Source organism: Monodon monoceros, unplaced genomic scaffold (genome assembly GCF_005190385.1).
Source record: "Monodon monoceros isolate NGI ecotype Baffin Bay Population unplaced genomic scaffold, NGI_Narwhal_1 Super_Scaffold_11, whole genome shotgun sequence".
Taxonomy (NCBI): Eukaryota; Metazoa; Chordata; class Mammalia; order Artiodactyla; family Monodontidae; genus Monodon; species Monodon monoceros.
Window position 1 is genome coordinate 47,829,290 of NW_021703767.1, and position 19,575 is coordinate 47,848,864.

A 19,575-nucleotide genomic window follows, 5' to 3' on the forward strand; every position below is an offset into this window, starting at 1 on the left:
AAAGGGAACACTCCTGCGCTTTTGGTGGGAATGTAAATTGATAAAACCACTATGGAGAACAGTATGGAGGTTCCTTAAAAGAGTAAAAATAGAACTACCATATGACCCAGCAATCCCACTACTTGGCATATACCCTGAGAGAAAACCATAATTCAAAAAGAGACATTCACTACAATGTTCATTGCAGTACTATTTACAATAGCCAGGACATGGAACCAACCTAAATGTCCATCGACAGATGAATGGATAAAGAAGATGTGGCACATATATACAATGGCAAGTACTCAGCCATAAAAAGAAATGAAATTGAGTTATCTGTAGTGAGGTGGATGGAACTAGAGTCTATCATTCAGAGTGAAGTAAGTCAGAAAGAGAAAAACAAATACCGTATGCTAACACATGTATATGGAATCTAAAAAAAAAAAAAGGTACTGATGAACCTAATTGCAGGGCAGGAATAAAGACACAGGCTTAGAGAGTGGACTTGACACGGTGGTCAGGGGGAAGCTGGGGCAAAGTGAGAGTAGCATGGACATATATACACTACCAAATTTAAAATAGTTAGCTAATGGGAAGCAGCAGCATAGCACGGGGAGATCAGCTCGGTGCTTTGTGACCACCTAGAGGGGTGGGATAGGGAGGGTGGGAAGGAGGCTCAAGAGGGAGGGGATGTAGGGATATATGTATGCATATGGCTGATTCACTTTTTTGTACAACAGAAACTAATTGTACTGTGAAGCAATTATAATCCAGTAAATATCTATTTAAAAAAAAGAGAGTAGTATTCCAGAGTAGTGTTTCCCAAAATGTATTCCACCACATATTAGCTCTAAGAGTTGACCTTTGAAAAATGGATCCCATGGTCAAATAAATCTAGGTAATGTAGCAAAGCTATTCCTCCCTCATAGAGTTTAACCATTAGTGCATTAAAGGCTCTGATAAGTACAGCTATAAAGAACTTGTTTTTTGGACAATTCATGGAACTAGACAATTCAATTAACAAACTTCAGGATACACTGCCTCTGGCAGAGGCTGTAATTGTCCCCTGTATCCATTCTCTTTTTCCTTTTAGTAAGAGAATCTCTGAATTGTAGTGAGGTACATAGCTTTCCAGGTAAACACTACATTTTCTAGCTTCTTTATAACCGGTTGCAGCTGTGTGAATGATTTTTTTGCCAGTAGAATGTGAGCAAAATTGATGTGAGCAAAACTGAGTGTTGCTCCTTTAAAAGGAAGTTGCTTGCCCTCTACTTTCTATCTTTCCCCATTCTTGCTGGCTGGAACGCTAAATTGCTGGTGACTCAGTTTTGACCATCTGGCCAGACAACACTGCAGGGGATGCCAAATGAAAAGATATGAGGAGTCTGGGTCCTGGATGTTTTTGAGGACTCGCCGTTTATATCTGAATTGTTTCATGGAAGATAAATAAAATTCATTTTGTTTGAAGCACTCAAAAAAAAAAAAAATCGAGATTTATCAAAAGTTTCTTGGAATACTGGCAGAATGGTGGAGAGAACCCGGACTTTGTTATACTCCTTGCTCAAATGTGGCTGTGAAGCTTAGTAGTAATTTCACCTTGGGGAAATGATCTATTTGAATCTCAAGTTCCTCATCAATAAAATATGAAGAAAATATCCTAGACACAGGCTTGTTAATAATGAAAATAGCATACGTAAAATACTTGACTCCATATCTGGTGCAAAGTAAGGGGCTCAATAAATGTAATATTCTCCTTACCTTGGAAAAAAAAAAACACTAAAAGACAGGGACTCTAATGCTCATAGAAGCTTTATTTCTAATAGTCCCAACTGTAAACAACCCAAGTGATAGCCCGAAATGACCATCAATATTAGACTGAATTTTTAAAGGTTGGATAATCATACTATGCAATACTATACAGCATGAACTACTGTTACTATAAAAGCATGGATAAATCTCACTAACATAATGTTAAGTGACACAAAATAATACATACTATATAATTCCATTGAAAGAAAGTTCAAAAACAGGCAAAATTAATCTACAGTGACAGAGGTCAGAAGTCTTAACCTTTTGGAGGGAGGTTAGGTTGGAAGGGGGAAAGAAGGAGACTGCTGGGGTACTGGAAAGAGTCTATGTCTTTACCTGCATAGTTGTGGTCATTAGAAGGGTATATGTATGTAAAACTTCATCAAGCTATACACTTAAGATTTGTACATTGTACATGTACATTATTTACCTTTGTACATATAAAAATAATATATCACCCCACCAAAAAAAATTCCTCCTGTTTCTTTTGTCCCAGGAGCTAGATTTTATATCAATATCGAATTTATTCATTAGGAGAATATCTGGCTCTAGATATGACACACCATAGCTGTCTATCTTGCAGGCTGAGTCTGTCCCTTGTAAGTGGCCCCATTTCAGAGCTGGCCTGGAGGTGACAGGCATATTATGAAGGTCATGCTCCAACACCATTAACAGCTGGAGATGCCATCACATGCCATCAGCAACAAAACACAGGGAAAACCAGGCAGTGGACTGTGCGTCCCACCCTTAGGCTGCGAGGCACAAGCCCTAGCAATGGAAGGATTAAAAAGCATCTCAATTTAAGAAGACAGGGAGAGGGGAGGGGAATGTGGGCTGCACAATTTATAAATAGACATTACCAGAGGCTGCCTGATGGTGAAGTGGTTGTTTAGTAAATCTTTCTCCTTTAAGGATTTCATTATCAGAGACCATTTGAAAACATCGGTGTCGTTTTGTCTTTTGAGGGAGATCCTGGGTTTCATCAAGTCAGCCCTGTTGGGTAATATTTCTCTCTGCCAGATTTAGGAACAGGCCTTCGATATTTTGAATCACCTTTACATGGAGCACAAAGATGATGACGACGATGATGTGTCTTTTGCCAAATGGATGAGCAGCTTCTGGGGTCACAGCTGGATAGAGGAGGATGAGAGAGGACTCCGGGACCGCCATGGATCACAGAACTCCAGTTACAGGAAAACCTCCCTGCCCTGCCCAGTGAGTTATTATGATGGAACTGGGGGAGGGCTAGACTAGGGGAAGGGGATATGTCTTAGATCTTTTTGAGAGTCCTTTGGTATAAAGTTTTCTTTGGTTGAAAATGAGTACTTCCAAACCTTTTTTTATACTCACAAAAATCCCTTTTATCATTTTGTCTTGTCCTCCAAGGGACCTGATTTTCATCTATTAAGTAATGATTCCTTCATTTTTAGCAACCTAAGATATATTTAACCGCTATTCAGAGCTCCTGATAAGCCTGGCATAATCCTATTGGGTGGTAATATATAATTCAAGCCAAAGGAAAGAAACCTGATGTTATAGTCTGTGTAGCATTGTTGTGGATCACTGTTTGATTTCCAATAGTCTTTTTGAAATACTGAAAATAGCTCCACTATTTGGTGACATCTAAGGAATTGGGGATTCCATATAATAAATCACTACCTCTGATAAATTTGATACACTCTTTCTGCTGGTCCTCATTTGGTTTCCTGATGGGAGACAAAGCCAACATTCTACCACCCTCAGCACTATTTTTCCATGGCTAGGCAGAGCACCCGGTGTCAGGGGAGCAGGAAAGCTCCCAAGAGGGGAGCGGGTGGGCCTGACCAGGTGTGAACTCAGCAGCGGGTACACATGTCACTTAGAATTCCAGCTACCAGAGAATATTTCTCTAACCCCCTGCTACTGCTAACTCCAGAACCAAATAAGTTTTGGGGAGATGTTATTTTATTTTTAGCTCCAGAGTTCCCAGAAGCATAATGCATGTGAAGTATATTAAAACTTGTAAGGCAATCTTTTATGCCCAATGATCATCAAGTTTGAGGAATAAGACCTCTCTGAGACACAAATATTTGAAAATAGATCTCTTACCAAACGCGTAATCAGGGACAAAGGGCGCATTTCAACACCTCATTGAACTTAAGGTTCTTTAAGTAAAAAAGGAGAGAGGTTGCACTGGTTGATCTCCAAGAACCCTTCTAGCTCTCGCTTTCCATGATTCTGTTATAAAATAAACACCTGCTTATCACACTCTCATCTCAATCTCTTATGTGCACATTGAATGAGGTATACATAATGTGTGAACCAGGAGTATGACTAGTGTTCAGCCAGACAGTGAGAACCAGGGAGAAACAAAGAGAAAAAATGAGATTCGCTATTTATCACAACAGCCCTTTGGAGCCACAGAAACTATGAAATCAAAGAAAGAAACATGACTTATAAAATATAGTTTCTTGAATAAATTTTAATATCTGTTAGACTTTAAAAACTGGGATAATCTACCCTATTTCAAGAATCCACTTATAGGTTACAATATTGTTTGCCTTAAGCTCTTGGGGAATAGCAAAATTTATTTTGTATAACATTTCTAAATGGGGTCCATATATCTTTTCCTGCCCATACTGGCTTTGGACATTTGCCTGAATTAACCTGTTTAGATTCTCTGAGTTGACAATGAATTCCATAATTATCAGATTAACATGCAGAAAGCATGTGTTTATCTAAGGAGACAAAGCATGGGATAAACATAACAACCTGACTGAGTTGAGAAAACACAGATCAGGGGACCTTGGGTGATGTGGGCAGAGTCCTAGAAAATGGGGGGTCTGATTCTTCATCTCTATTCACACAATGCCATGTATTTGTGAAGTGAATCTGTAGTTGGATACTTAAGTTTTCCTAACTCTAAGATGTGCTCAAATTTTTCGTACTTTAGAGATATGAGAAAAATTAGGTTTTGAAGTTTTGTGTTTTGCTTTGAGCTCAATAAAAGACCTTAAAAAAAAAAAAAAAGCTGGGCTTCCCTGGTGGCACAGTGGTTGGGAGTCCGCCTGCCGATGCAGGGGACGCAGGTTCGTGCCCCGGTCCGGGAGGATCCCGCATGCTGCGAAGCGGCTGGGCCCGTGAGCCATGGTCACTGAGCCTGCGCTCCACAACGGGAGAGGCCGCAGCGGTGAGAGGCCTGCGTACCGCAAAAAAAAAAAAAAAAAAAAAGCTTACTCTTAGCCTTATCTTTTTCCTTCTCTCCCCACTGCTCCACTCTAAGGCTCTTCCCTCTTGGTAACCTATTAGTAACCTACATCCATCAGTATTGCATGCAAAGGAAGAGAAGAATTTTCCCCTTCTTTCCTATTTGAATGTGGTTTCTAATATGGCTCTTCGGCCTCATGATTCTTGCAAAACCATAGCGATGGAGCATTAAATCATTAAACATATTTATAGAACACCTACTGTGTGCCAGGCATTGTGCAAGGCACAATAGCATTACAGGGAAAAAGAAGACATATGGTGTTTGTTCTTGTGGCACTTCTAATCTGGTGGAAGACACAAATTTGGCAGGAAGAATGAGGTAGACAAGGGGTAAAACTTGGTCCTTCTCGGAGAACACTACTTTTTGACAAGACTCATTATAATCTGCGACTGCTGATTTAAAGCAAATTAAAAAATCTAACTTTACTCTCCTGAGGTGCTTGGTGAAAAAAAAATAAGGTAAGTAATATGAAGTCTCTCTGATTACTCTCTCATATGAAGGTAGAACTAATCTACCCTCTCCCTCTATCGTCACAGGAATACAAACTTGAAGTAGAACAATCTCCATATCCCTTATTTATTCTACTCATTGAAAGTGAATTTTAAATAGTCTATTTGACTTTTTAGTCATCTTCTCCTTCAGCTTAACATGGTTTTCTTAACACTGTTCTATACAGTTAGGGCCTGGTGGAAGGGAGGATTATGCTGAATGAAAGATCTCTTCAAGGAGGAACTGAGTTCCCTGACCTGGGGCTTTGCTAACTCAACATGGACTTTCTCAGTGCTTCTTTGATGCTCACATAAGCACATGTGCTGGTCTACATCATATCATTTGAGGGGTACAAAATAAACCTCTACCTATCTGCACACAAGGGATTTTTTTTTCTTTTTGAAACTATAAAAGAGATGCAAGAGGGAGGGGATATGGGGATATATGTATGCATATAGCTGATTCATTTTGTTATAGAGTAGAAACTAACACAACACTGTAAAGCAATTATACTCCAATAAAGATGTTAAAAAAATAATCACCTTTAACCAATTTTATATTCTGTCGTCATATTCTCAATTTAAAGCTGTAGAAAATATATCTAATTTTAATTTTTATTCCTGATTGACCCAAGGGTGGCTACACACTCTCGTCCTTGTAGTATCTCACTGCAGCGGTGGTTCTCCTGTAGTTGCTCACTACAGGGATGGGGTGGGGCATGGCCTCCTTAGAGGATTTCTCAAACCCGAAGAGAGAGGGGATACCCTAAAGTTTCATGACAAACAGTGGTTCCTTGTTTTTCAGATTAAATTTGTATTTAATTTTAAGAGGAGACAATGCCTTAATCCAAAGAAATGAAACTATGAATAGAATTTCAGGCATCAGGGATGTTTCTACAGAGGAGCTTTTATCATAATGTTCCATGGACTTGTTTCTTCTACTAGATGCTGAGATAGAGGAGTTGCTGGGAAGGCAGCAGAGTGGAGTGGGTAAGAGTGAAGGCTCTGGCAGCATTACTCTGAGCAAGTTACCTAACCTCTCTCTGTCTGAGATTCCCTCTATGTAAATGGAATTGATGATAATAGTACATACGTCATATGGGTGTTGTTAAGATCCAGTGAGTAATGTATACAGCGTGCTTAGGGCAGTGCCTGATACCTAATAAGTACTTCTTCTCCTCCTCTCCTATCCTGCACCTTCCCCTCTCCATTCTCCTCCTCCTTCTTATGTGTCAGAGTTTAAAATGTCTTTTAGTTTCCCTAAAGGATGCCCAGTGGATAGTAACTGACCTACTGTGTTGTTTGTTTTTCTGTTTTTTTTGTGGTATGCGGGCCTCTCAGTGTTGTGGCCTCTCCCGTTGCAGAGCACAGGCTCCGGACGCGCAGGCTCAGCGGCCATGGCTCACGGGCCCAGCTGCTCCACGGCATGTGGGATCTTCCCGGACCGGGGCACGAACCCGTGTCCCCTGCTTCGGCAGGCGGACTCTCAACCACTGCGCCACCAGGGAAGCCCTGACCTACCATTTTACCAGTTGAACACTTGAATCTTTTTTTTCCTGATGCTGTTGCCATATATAGCTAGTTGACTATAACCCTCTTGGCTCTATTGATAGACAATTAGTCTACATTATAAAATATTCCTCACATAAAATTCTTTTAGACTAATTCCTAAAACCTACAAATTATTATTACTTTCGTAATCGAATTCTGTTACAACTGGTACATTATTAAAAGTCACGTTTACAGGAAGTTTCACATAGAAATAGAATGAAGTTGTTGCTGCTGTTGAAGACAGAAGTTTGGGATTATTCAGCCAAGGAAGATATGTCTTATGCTTAGGCATGGCACTTTACCTCTCCTGTAAAGTCATTAGTCACATGTCATAGGCAAGTCACTTAGCCAAACGAAGATTCATTTTCTTCATCTGTAAAAGGGGAAGAATAACTCCCTTGTAGGATTTGTTCTGAGGTTAGATATAAGGGCATGGTCCCCAGAGTCCCTGACACACACGGTGCACTAAGATTCAACATGGGTCTTACTGTCTCAACACCTGGATCTTTCTCCCTCTTGTTTCTCATCTTGCTGTTGATGGGTGGCTCAGGTGCTTTCATTTACTCAGAGGGCAGGAGGGGTACAATTGAAGGGTGATTGCAATTAAACCCAGAATAAAAAACATCAAGTAGTTAAGTTCTTGAAGTGAAGATGTTACATAACTTTTTTTTTTTTTTTTTAAGTGAGGACCTATGGCTTGGAGTTAGAGAGTGCATAGGATTTATTTTTTGACAGAAATGTTTTTCTGGGACCACAGTAGGAAACAGCATTGTTTTTCAGAGGACTGTTTTCTAGTGAGAATCAGGGCACTGGGTGGTTATTGCTCAGAAAATCCATGCCTGCTGCAGGCTTTGTAGCCTGGGAGCTGGGGAGTCCAGGTGTCGAGCTCGGAGCGTGGGGATCCCATTCCACGTTCTAGAGCCTACTTCACGGCATGGGAGATAGATCCATAAGGTTGGTCCATGACCATGGAGGTGACAAGTCCAGACCTTGAAAAAGTCAGGTATTTAGGGCGTTGATTCAAGTCTTTATGAGGGAACTTACATTAGAAGGGCATATAAAATTCCAAAAGTAGAGCTTACTTAGTAAGTAAACATTTTTAAAAGTGGTAGCTTTCTCCCTGTAACCAATTAGAGAGCTCTTTTAAGCTTGTTTCTCACAAGGTCCCACACCAAAAGAGACTAACTGGAAATTTCATCTGCTATAAGGAGATATTGTTTATTTATATTGCGATGGAAACTCTTGCATTTTTTTTTCAGGTCTCTCAATGGAAGAGGGCATTTGTACAAACATCTGTATTTCACTCCCAGTCTCACATTTTTAAGTTTTATTTTTAAAATCTTAGTGTGGTGAGAACATGCAACATGAGCTCTACCGTCCTTGGCGGATCTCTAAGTGTACAAGGCAATGTTGTCATCTTTAGGCACAAAGTTGTGTGGCAGATCTCTAGAACTTATTTTGCATAACTGGAATTTTGTACCCATTGATTAGCAACTCCCCATATCCCCCTCCTCCCAGCCCTTGGCAGCCACCATTCTATTCTTCTATCAGCTCGACCATTTCAGATACCTTATGTAATATTTGTCCTTCTGTGTCCCAGTCTCGAATTTTAAGTATTGTATTTTTCCTGATAATATAATACATGATCCCTGTAGAAGACATGAAAAATACTAAAAAGGAGTAGGAAGAAAACAACCCCAGGTTGCAGACAAAGGCTTTGATCACAGTTGGGTATGTTTTAAGATTGCCCATCTTATGATGTCCCCACAGCTTACCCATCCCAGCCCTCCCGCCTCCTCTCAGGCGCTCCCGGCCCTACCAGACTTCTCTTCCTTCTACGCCAGCGAGCTCCTTCTGTGGCAGGGCTTCTGCACGTATGGTCTCATCCTCAGGCGGACAAGTGTTCTCTGTTTCCTAATTAACCCTGCTCATCCTTCAGATTGCAGCTTGTCACACCTTCACAGAAGTCTCCCCTTATCCTCCCAGTCACCTCAACACCCACCCAAATATATGTGGTTTTACTCTGCTATACCCTGTTATTGCACCTTGAACATCCCCTTAATAGCATTTGGCCAAGGATGCAGGCATATGCCCCATTTATTTATCTCCATTGCAGACATAAGTTCTAAGAGGGGGCCACTCTGTTTTGCTCCCCAATTTATCCATAGCACCAAGTACCACGTGTGACCTGCTGTAAATGGACTAATTTATACAGACTTACCTCATGTATCTTAGCAACTTTACAAATCTTTTTTAAAAAATTTATTTTATTTAATTAATTTATTTTTGGCTGCATTGGGTCTTCGTTGCTGTGCGCAGGCTTTCTCTAGCTGCAGCAAGCGGGGGCTACTCTGTTGCGGTGTGCAGGCTTCTCATTGCGGTGGCTTCTCTTGTAGCGGAGCACGGGCTCTAGGCGCGCGGGCTTCAGTAGTTGTGGCATGCGGGCTCTAGAGCACAGCCTTAGTAGTTGTGGTGCATGGGCTTAGTTGCTCTGCGTCATGTGGGAATCCTCCCGGACCAAGGCTCAAACCTGTGTCCCCTGCATTGGCAGGCGGATTCTTAACCACTGCACCACCAGGGAAGATCCAACTTTATAAATCTTTAACCGTATTTCTGATTATTGTTTGAGAGTATGTTTCTATATATGTGTATTAGTTTGCTCAGGCTGCCATAACAAAATACCACAGGCTGGGTGGCTTAAACAGCCATTTATTTCCTCATAGCTCTGGAGGCTGTAAGTCCAAGATCAAGGTGTCAGCAGGTTTGGTTTCTTCTGAGGCCTCTCTCCTTGGCTTGTATTGATAGATTGCGCCTTCTTGCTGTGTCCTCACATGGTCTTTCCTCTGTGTGAGTATATCCCTAGTGTCTCTAATTTCCTTACTAATGTAAGAACATTAGTCAGATTGGATTAGGGCCACCCTAATGGCCTCATTTTAACTTAATCTTTAAAGACCCTACCCCAAATACTGTCATATTCTGAGCTACTCACGTAGGGCTTCAACATATGAATTTGGCGGGGCGGGAGTGGGGGGGAGGTACGACACAATTCAGCCCATAATAACGTGCAATGTATGGACCCAAGGAGGGAAATTATTTTAAGCCTTTTGACTCACTCATACTGCCAACGGCTTTCTAGGAAAGCTGTATCCATTTATAGTCCTACCAGCAAGGAATGACAGTGCCTATCCCCCAGCACTCTTACTAGTGTTAGTATTATTAAAATATTTTTTTTGTTAACCTGGAAGGCAAAATTGTATGTGATATAATTTAACATAATTTTTGACTATTAATAAGCATAAACAGTTTTTATGTTTGGTATTTCTTTTTCTTTCATTCTTTATACATTTATTCATTCAATATATATTTAATGAACTCATGCTATGAAGAAGGCAAAGTGCTGCATACTGAGATTCTAGCAGAGAATGAAGTGTAGCCCCTCACATGAAGGAGCATACAGTCTAATGGAGAAGAGAGATGTGTAACAAAATTAACCAAATTATTGATGACAGCTATGATAAGTGTCATGAAGAAGTGTGAGATCTCAGGAGAGTGCCTAATGGTGGTTCAGGGGCCTGAATCAATTGGGGTGGTAGGAAAGGCTTTCTGGGGAAATGCAGTTTCCATGGTGACTGAAGGCTGATTAGCCAGCGATGAGGTGAAGCGATGGGGTTGTGTGCGGGGTCACAGCCAGAGAGGACCACTTGTAAAAGTGCCTGTGCTGGGCAGGAGCAGGTGAGCTGGAGGAACTGACAGAAGACCAGTGAGGCTATGTCACTGAAGAGGTGAGGGTGGTGCAAGATGAGGTGTAAAATGAAATGTGATCAGGTATGAGTCTGACGTTTTAACTATGCTGGCTGCTGTGGGAAAAGTGAAATAAAATGAGTAAGGATGAATGCAGGATATCCACTACTACGAGGCTGCTGCTGGAATCTGGGTGAAAGGTAATGATGACTTGGATTAGGGTAGTAACAGTGGTGCTGGAAAAAAGTAGATGGTTTTGAGAGACATTTAAGAGGTGGAATCTGCTGACTTGGCAACTGGATGTGGAGGGGGGCTTCTGAATTACTTGTCCGAGTAACCGGGCAAATGGTGGTGCCGGTTTCTGAGTTCTGGGACACCTGAGAAGCAGGCTTGGGAAGGAGAGATGATGAGTTCAAATTTGGACAAGTCAGGTGGGGTGCCTGTGGGATACCAAGAGGAGAAGTTGAGTGGGCAGAAGCTCAGAAGAGAGGTCTGGGCTAACAAATAAATCAGAAACTCGGTTATAGATGGAAATTGAAGCCTGGGGGTGAGACATTGAGGGAGACAGTGTGAAGTAAGAAAGCAAAGGAAGGGAAGGAGGACTAGTTTAGAGTATCGGGGGACTCCAACAGTTATGAGTAGTTAGAAGGGAGAAGTGAGCAAAAATGTCTAAAACACAGTGACAGAAGGATCAAAGGGAAACCAAGAGGGTGCAGTGGTAAAAAGCAAGGGAAAGACTGTTTCCAGAAGGGTTCAATAGGCAACTGAGTTGAATGCTATGGAGTGACTAAAGACCATTAAGTGCCCAGAATTTGGCAACATGCAGACCAATATCCTGACTAACATTAGTGTTAGATGAAAAAGTGTGAGATAGCCTCATCCACCAGAGGGCAGACAGCAGAAGCAAGAAGAACTACAATCCTGCAGCCTGTGGAACAAAAGCCACATTCACAGAAAGATAGACAAGATGAAAAGGCAGAGGGCTATTACCAGATGAAGGAACAAGATAAAACCCCAGAAAAACAACTAAATGAAGTGGAGATAGGCAACCTTCCAAAAAAAGAATTCAGAATAATGATAGCGAAGATGATCCAGGACCTCGGAAAAAGAATGGAGGCAAAGATTGAGAAGATGCAAGAAATGTTTAACAAAGACCTAGAAGAATTAAAGAACAAACAAACAGAGATGAACAGTACAATAACTGAAATGAAAACTACACTAGAAGGAATCAATAGCAGAATAACTGAGGCAGAAGAACGGATAAGTGACCTGGAACACAGAAAGGTGGAATTCACTGCTGTGGAACAGAATAAAGAAAAAAGAATGAAAAGAAATGAAGACAGCCTAAGAGACCTCTGGGACAACATTAAATGCAACAACATTTGCATTATAGGGGTCCCAGAAAGAGAAGAGAGAGAGAAAGGACCAGAGAAAATATTTGAAGAGATTATAGTCGAAAACTTCCCAAACATGGGAAAGGAAATAGCCACCCAAGTCCAGGAAGCACAGAGAGTCCCATACAGGATAAACCCAAGGAGAAACAAACCGAGACACATAGTAATAAAATTGGCAAAAATTAAAGACAAAGAAAAATTATTGAAAGCAACAAGGGAAAAACGACAAATAACATACAAGGGAACTCCCATAAGGTTAACAGCTGATTTCTCAGCAGAAACTCTACAAGCCAGAAGGGAGTGGCATGATATACTTAAAGTGATGAAAGGGAAGAACTTACAACCAAGATTACTCTACCTGGCAAGAATCTCATTCAGATTTGATGGAGAAATCAAAAGCTTTACAGACAAGCAAAAGCTAAGAGAATACAGCACCACCAAACCAGCTCTACAACAAATGCTAAAGGAACTTCTCTGAGTGGGAAACACAAAAGAAGAAATGACCTACAAAAACAAACCCATAACAATTGAGAAAATGGTCATAGGAACATACATATTGATAACTACCTTAAACATGAATGGATTAAATGCTCCAACCAAAAGACACAGGCTTGCTGAATGGATACAAAAGCAAGACCCATATATATGCTGCCTACAAGAGACCCACTTCAGACCTAGGGACACATACAGACTGAAAGTGAGGGGATGGAAAAAGATATTCCATGCAAATGGAAATCAAAAGAAAGCTGGAGTAGCAATACTCATATCAGATAAAATAGACTTTAAAATAAAGAATGTTACAAGAGACAAGGAAGGACACTACATAATGATCAAGGGATCAATCCAAGAAGAAAATATAACAATTATACATATATATACACCCAACATAGGAGCACCTCAATACAGAAGGGAACTGCTAACAGCTATTTTTTGCCATATTACAAGGTACTACAGAGTGAGGCCTGGAAGGACTTGAAGGTAACAACTCCAGCTTTTTGTCAAATTCTTTGAGAAACCTGAGGACCTCCCCCACCCCTAAAGAGGTTATCATTTACCCAAGGTCACACAGCTAGTGAGTAGCAGATTGACATACCTGGGTTTTCTGATTTCAGATCTGCTGGCCTTGTTGCTCCAAGTTAGTAGTTAGTAATGCCAGCATGCAGAAAGAGCACAGAGTGTGGTTACAACTGACTTGGATTGCAATCCTAGCTCTTCCCTTTATCAGCCATGTAGCTTTAGAAAAGCCATTTAATCAGCTTTTCTCAGATAAATAATAGCACTGTGGAAAAGCAAGTTTCTGCTTGTTGTGAGGGGCAAGTGTGTCTGCACATAGGAGGTGCTCCATCAACGGGACCTCATCTCAAACTCCAAACCTAGGTGTCTTGTATCCCAGAGTATGGGCCCCTTTGCCCACACGCTTGTGAAATGGGTCTAATCCTCTGTAACACATGAGATGCCAAGAAATCCTAAAGTCTCCATCAATTTTTATCATATGAAGTTTATACAGCATCATCCATTATAAGAAAAATACATATTAAAACAATAATACTATCTCACTCTTCCTATTTGTTGGCAGTTTGGGGAAACAGGCACACTCATGGTTTGGAATATTAATTTGTATCACCTCTTTGGAGAATAATTTGACAATACATATCACAATTTAAAATGCACTTATTCTTTATTAACCTACCTGTTTCACTTTTACAGATACATTCATACACATCCAAAATGTATATCATTGCAGCATTCTCTGCTACAGCAAAGTTTGCACAGGAACTAAATATACCTTTTAAAAAACAAAAACAAACAAACAAAAAAGAAAAAGTGTGAGTGAAAAAGCTGGAGTGGAGTGGGTTGGGGAGTGAGAGAAATTAACAGAGCAAGTGTCACAATTCTTTCCAGAAGTTTGGTTTATCTGAACTATCTTTTTTTTCATCATTTTCCAATTGTGATTTTAACACTGATGTCATTGTAGTACATGACCTCTATGTTTGTGTGTATTATGTGAAATACCCTTATTTTCAGAATATTTATTAAACATGCAGCAAATATTTTTAAAGTTTTTTCGTCTACCATATTATATGTTGTTTTTTAGGCACATTAGCTTTATTTTTATATAGTTAAATTAATTTTTTTCCTTATGACTTCTTCCATTGCTCTTTTGCTTAGAAATTCCTTCTCCATACAGAAAGCACACAGATATTTGCCTTTGTATTATTTCTTAAATGTTTATGGCTTCATTAAAAATTTATTTTGATCATTTTGAAATTTATTTTTACATATCAATTTAAGGCTGGAACACTTTATTATACCACCCTAATGATAGAGGAGCAACATAGCTAATCTTGGGATGTTCTACTTACTGTTTTGACCAACTGACCCCACTGCCTCATTGCAGGAGAAAGCTCCTACTGATCAAAAAGATAAAATTTCAGTCCAACATGAGATTTGTTTGGTTAGTAATTTATGGACATTCTGTCTCTGTGCTAATATTGTGCAGTCTCTTTATATTGTAAAATTTTTAATTCTGTATTCCCAGTTTCCTGTGCTTCCCAGCATGATGTCATCTGACAGCCATCCTAGAAGTCATTCTTATGAGGACCAGGGATTTCAATGCCATACTCACGTGCGGGATTACAGAAAATACTCAGGGGATGGGTCATTCAAGGAGCCCCTGGAATCAAAAAGAAGAACCCATTCCAAAATTCAGGCATTTTCAGAGTCCTTTGAACAGCAACTCTGCTTTAGAACCAAACGCTCTGTCTCTTCGGTACGTAACAGAGTTATTGAATATTTAAACCATTTTAGAAAAGGAAACCCAAAGGATTCATCCTCCCCTAGTTTGAGGAGAACAAATCTAACTTCTTCATTTACAGGTTGATTTTGTGATCTTTGAAAAATGGCACTCAGTTTTAGATAGCCCAGGTGTACATAAAATTGTAAAATCATTATTATTGAAGACATGTGGTGTAGGAAGAATTCCTAAAGGAGCACATGTGGAATGTTTTTGTTACCAAGGTCCTCTGTTTTCATCACCCTTATTATAAATAATTGTGATTCGTTCTCCTTTTACTATCTGAAGAAGAAAAAACTGCCCCTGCTGCTCTTGTTCTCTCATATTTAATCTGGTAGGAAATAGTTTGTGATGGTGTTGTGTTCCCCCGTACTTTTAAAAAGCACACAGAAGGAACTCTCTGGACACTATGGTGTGAGTATCCAGGAGTAGAGGAGCAATCCAGGCATTCACAGTGGCCTCGTCAGAGTCTAATTGAAGCCCAAGGGAGACAAAGGCACGAAATGCGGGAAAGAATTGAAACACCACTGATGATGCCAAACTTGATACATAAAGCAATAAACTAGAGACCAATTAATTGGGGGGTAGTTTTTCAACTCTGCAACGTGCTCACTGAGTGGCCTTGAGCAAAATACTTTTTTTTTTTGGTGGGTCTTTGGTTTTGGTTTTATTTTGCGAAACAAGAATAATGATATGTTTCTGCCATGTAGTAGGCAGAGCAAATAAGTAAACCTAGGTGTATTGCCACCTGGGTCTTGAGCTATGCTCTGTGAATGGCCAGGGGAAGGCACTCAGGTGCTTGCTACCTCATTGTCCACCTGAGTGCGGTGCTTTCTGCCTAGCAGTGATGGCTGTTGGGATTGTCACTGTGCATCTTTGCCTCACAGGTGGCACCTCACTTTTGTCCCAGTGACCTTGTGTATCTACGATTCCCCTTCAGTAAGCTGCTCTCTCTACTGGATCATAAGAGGAATAAGGAAGGAGGAGTAGTGAACAGCTGTCACTTACTCTATCTAAACCTTATTAAGTTTCTGTTTTGTCTTTTCTTTATACTGTTTTTTTAAGATATGGTTTCAGACTTAGAGCAAGGTTGCAAGAATAGTACAAAACTACACCCTTCATCTAGATTTCCTCTAAACGTGAATACATTATCACATTTTCCTATACCCTCTCTCTCCTTCCCACCCCCAAACAAGGGCACAAGGACATAATACAGTACAATAATTCAACTCAGGAAATTAACACCAATACAAAACTTTTATATCTAATTTATTGACCTTATTCATATTTTGTCAGTTGTTCCAATAATATTTTTTAAAACAAGATTCCAGATCATGCAATGCAACCGATTTTCATGTCCCTTTAAGGTATTTTATTTCTGGAACAATGCCTCGGTCTTTTTCATGGGACTGGCATCTGAAGAGTACAGGTCAGTTATTTTTTAGAATGAAGCTCAGTTTGAGTTCATCTGATATTTCTTCATGATTAGATTCACATTATGAACTTTTGGCAGGAATAAAACAGGCGTGAAAAAATTCCTGTTTCAAAACTATGTGTTGAAATCATTAATTATATTAATTAGGGGACTGACTTGCTTTAAATTCTTTCTGGAACAAGGGAGGGTATAAATATATTCTGAAAAAAATTTTAATCTGAACAATTCTTTGTTGATTCTGATGGCTTCAGAAAAAACATTCATATCACATATTTACATAAGGGTGTAAATGTGAAATCAGTTTTTATTTAAAGAGATGTTCATTACATTATCCTTAAAATATAAAAATGTTTGTTTCATTCATTTCTCAAGTTCTTCCTTTTGAGTACCAAGATAACCAAGGCAGCATTTTCAACTTTTTTGACTCAAGAACTCTTTTCATAGTTATGTACAGTCGGCCTTTTTTGTCTTTGGGTTCTGTACCCATGAACTTGAGCATCCATGGATTTTGGTACCTGTGGGCGGTCCTGGAACCAACACCTTTGTGGATACCAAGGGACAACTGTATAATAGCTAGAAACCTGCTAGGAATTTACAAAATCATTAAAAATTTTTTCATATTATATGATAAATATACATGATAAATAATTTTAAATTCAGTATTTATTTTATATCAGTCTTTAAAGAGTATATTATAAAGTTTATCTTAATGCAAAATAAAAAATTTGGAACATTGCATACTTTAAAACTTTTCTATTTAACAATTGATACACTTTTCTAAAGCTAACTACATTAAAAAGTGTGATTTTTCAGCAATTTAAAAAATAATATATATTGCCTTTTTTTTGTTTTGTTTGTTTTTTTTTGTTTGTTTCTTGCGGTACGCGGGCCTCTCACTGTTGTGGCCTACTCCCGTTGCGGAGCACAGGCTCCGGACGCGCAGGCCCAGCGGCCATGGCTCACCAGCCCAGCCGCTCCGCGGCATGTGAGAACTTCCCGGACTGGGGCACGAACCCGTGTCCCCTGCATCGGCAGGCAGACTCTCAACCACTGCGCCACCAGGGAAGCCCTGTAATTTAAGGGAGTGAACATAAGGAGGTTAGAATCATTCCGGGTATGATTCCCTTGCCACATTCCTTTTCAAAAAGCACCAGAAGTATATTAATTCTACTGTGCCGTGGAATCACATCCCTCTGTACATTAGAGGCAGAGTAGTGTGCAGGTTGAGTTTCCTCCATAGACCACCTGCTAATGCCCAAGGCCCCCTATTCCTTTATTTTATGACTAAACCTTTAGCAACACCCTTAGGCTTATGCTAATTTATTACTAGAAACTAAGATGTGAAAGTCTGCTAAATGATTAGGGTTTTCTTCATTTCTGATAATTAGGAAAAGTGTGGAATGTTGTCAGCTGTTGGCATATCTACCCTTTTCTGACCCTTCTTTTTCAGGGACCTGAGAGCAGAAAGGAGAGAGATGAGAGAGAATGCCGGGCACTGGAAATGAGGTCTTGCAAGAAAGGGAAGGAAGAGCGTGGAGAAGCGTACCTGCCCGCCCTGTCTGAAAAGGGGCCCAAATAGTACTTTGTTTCCACACCATGACTACTGATGCTGCTGTGCTTTTCTGAGCCCCAGTTCGCCAGGCCCAGGAGCGGTAGCTGCAAAGAGCCCGCAGATGCTGAGTGACTCGAGTGGGTGGTTGATTCAGCTGCTCCCCAAGACAGCTTGCACCACACTCCAGCTGCTTCTGAGAGTGTGATCTGCTCTGTTGCCCTTTTATGGGAATGAAAAGGATAAAAGGTATTTTAATAGCCTAAAGTAATTGTTGAAAATGTGAAGAGAGATATTTAAAGAGCCACCCACACATCTTCACCAACCCTTCTTCCACATCACCCTGGCAAATAATCTTAAATAAAAGTCATTGGTGTGACTCGATGCTTACTTCCTTATTAGAAGTAATATAAGTATGTCTAAAGGCCATCATTTAATGAGAGCTGGTAATTAAGGTGCCAAGTACTGTGCTGAGAGTTTGAATGCATTACCTAATAGTCCTCACCACTCTGAGGTGGGACCTTGTCTTCTTTTCACTTGCTGGCTGAGGAAACTGGAGTTTAGGAAAGTTCAGTCACTCACTGGGGAGGTGGCAGAGTTAGGGCCGGAGCCCAGTTCATGCTGACTCATGTTCCTAACTTGAGGCAGGACCTTCATTTCCCTTTTGCAGTGGGTCCTGACTTAGTAGGTGTGTGATTTGCTTGTGAACGGGCAGATGTGAATGAGAAAAGCAGGACTTGGGAGTGGGTTACAATTTTGATTACGTGGGTGGAGACTGAATCTCCGAGATCAGTTTTATGCTCTGAGTTTTAACTTTATGAGACTATTTATTTTTTATTGAGGTATAAGTGACATGTAACATTATATTAGTTTCAGGGGTCCAACGTAATGATTCAGTATTTGTATGTATTGTGAAATGATTGCCACAGTAAATCTAGTTAACATCCATCACCATACATAGTTACACATTTTTTTCTTGTGATGAGAACTTTTAAGATCTACTCTCTTAGCAACTTTCAAATATACAATACAATATTGTCAACTATAGTCACCATGCTGTACATTACATCGCATGATTTATTTAAAACGTATGGACCACCTCACAAGTTTGCTTGTCATCTTTGCACAGGAGCTGTGCTAATCCTCTCTGTATCCAGAGAAGTTCCAGTTTGAGTGTATGTGCTGCCGAAGCAGGCATTTCTTTTTTTCCCCTGGCTTTATTGAAGTATAATTGACAAACAAAATTGTATATATTTTCATTGCACAGCATGATTGGTATGTGTATGAGTATTTGACATACTTTGTAAAATCATCACCACGATCAGGTTAATTAACATATTGAGGCCATATTCTGTTTTTTTCCCTAGAAGAAAAGATAGTAGAATTCTCCCTATTTATTCTTTGTCTCTGTCTTGGATCATCAAATGCCCAAGGGAAGCTAGAATCTCTGTTTTGTAAAGAAGAAGGTCTCTCAAAACTACTACTCATTACTAATGTCGGAACTTACTGCTTATGTAAGAACAAACTAACTTTGGCATAGACAATAAAAAGAAGGAAAAGGAGAGAGAAAAAGAGAAGAGGAAAACAG

General features: G+C 40.0%; 1 protein-coding gene and 1 non-coding gene across 2 annotated transcripts; one reads left to right on the forward strand and one right to left on the reverse strand.

Annotated features, from left to right (window-relative positions):
* Nucleotides 1-2,815: 2,815 nt before the first annotated feature.
* Nucleotides 2,816-18,328, forward strand: LNP1 (leukemia NUP98 fusion partner 1). The gene is made up of 3 exons (XM_029215518.1): nt 2,816-3,003; nt 14,749-14,979; nt 17,889-18,328. Exons 1-3 carry the CDS (start codon nt 2,848-2,850, stop codon nt 18,015-18,017), a joined length of 516 nt encoding a protein of 171 aa, XP_029071351.1. The 5' UTR covers nt 2,816-2,847; the 3' UTR covers nt 18,018-18,328.
* A 743-nt stretch (nt 18,329-19,071) lies between these two features.
* Nucleotides 19,072-19,183, reverse strand: LOC114891421. Its single transcript, XR_003792521.1, has one exon. It is a non-coding gene; the product is annotated as a U6 spliceosomal RNA (small nuclear RNA).
* Between the last annotated feature and the right edge of the window lie 392 nt (nt 19,184-19,575).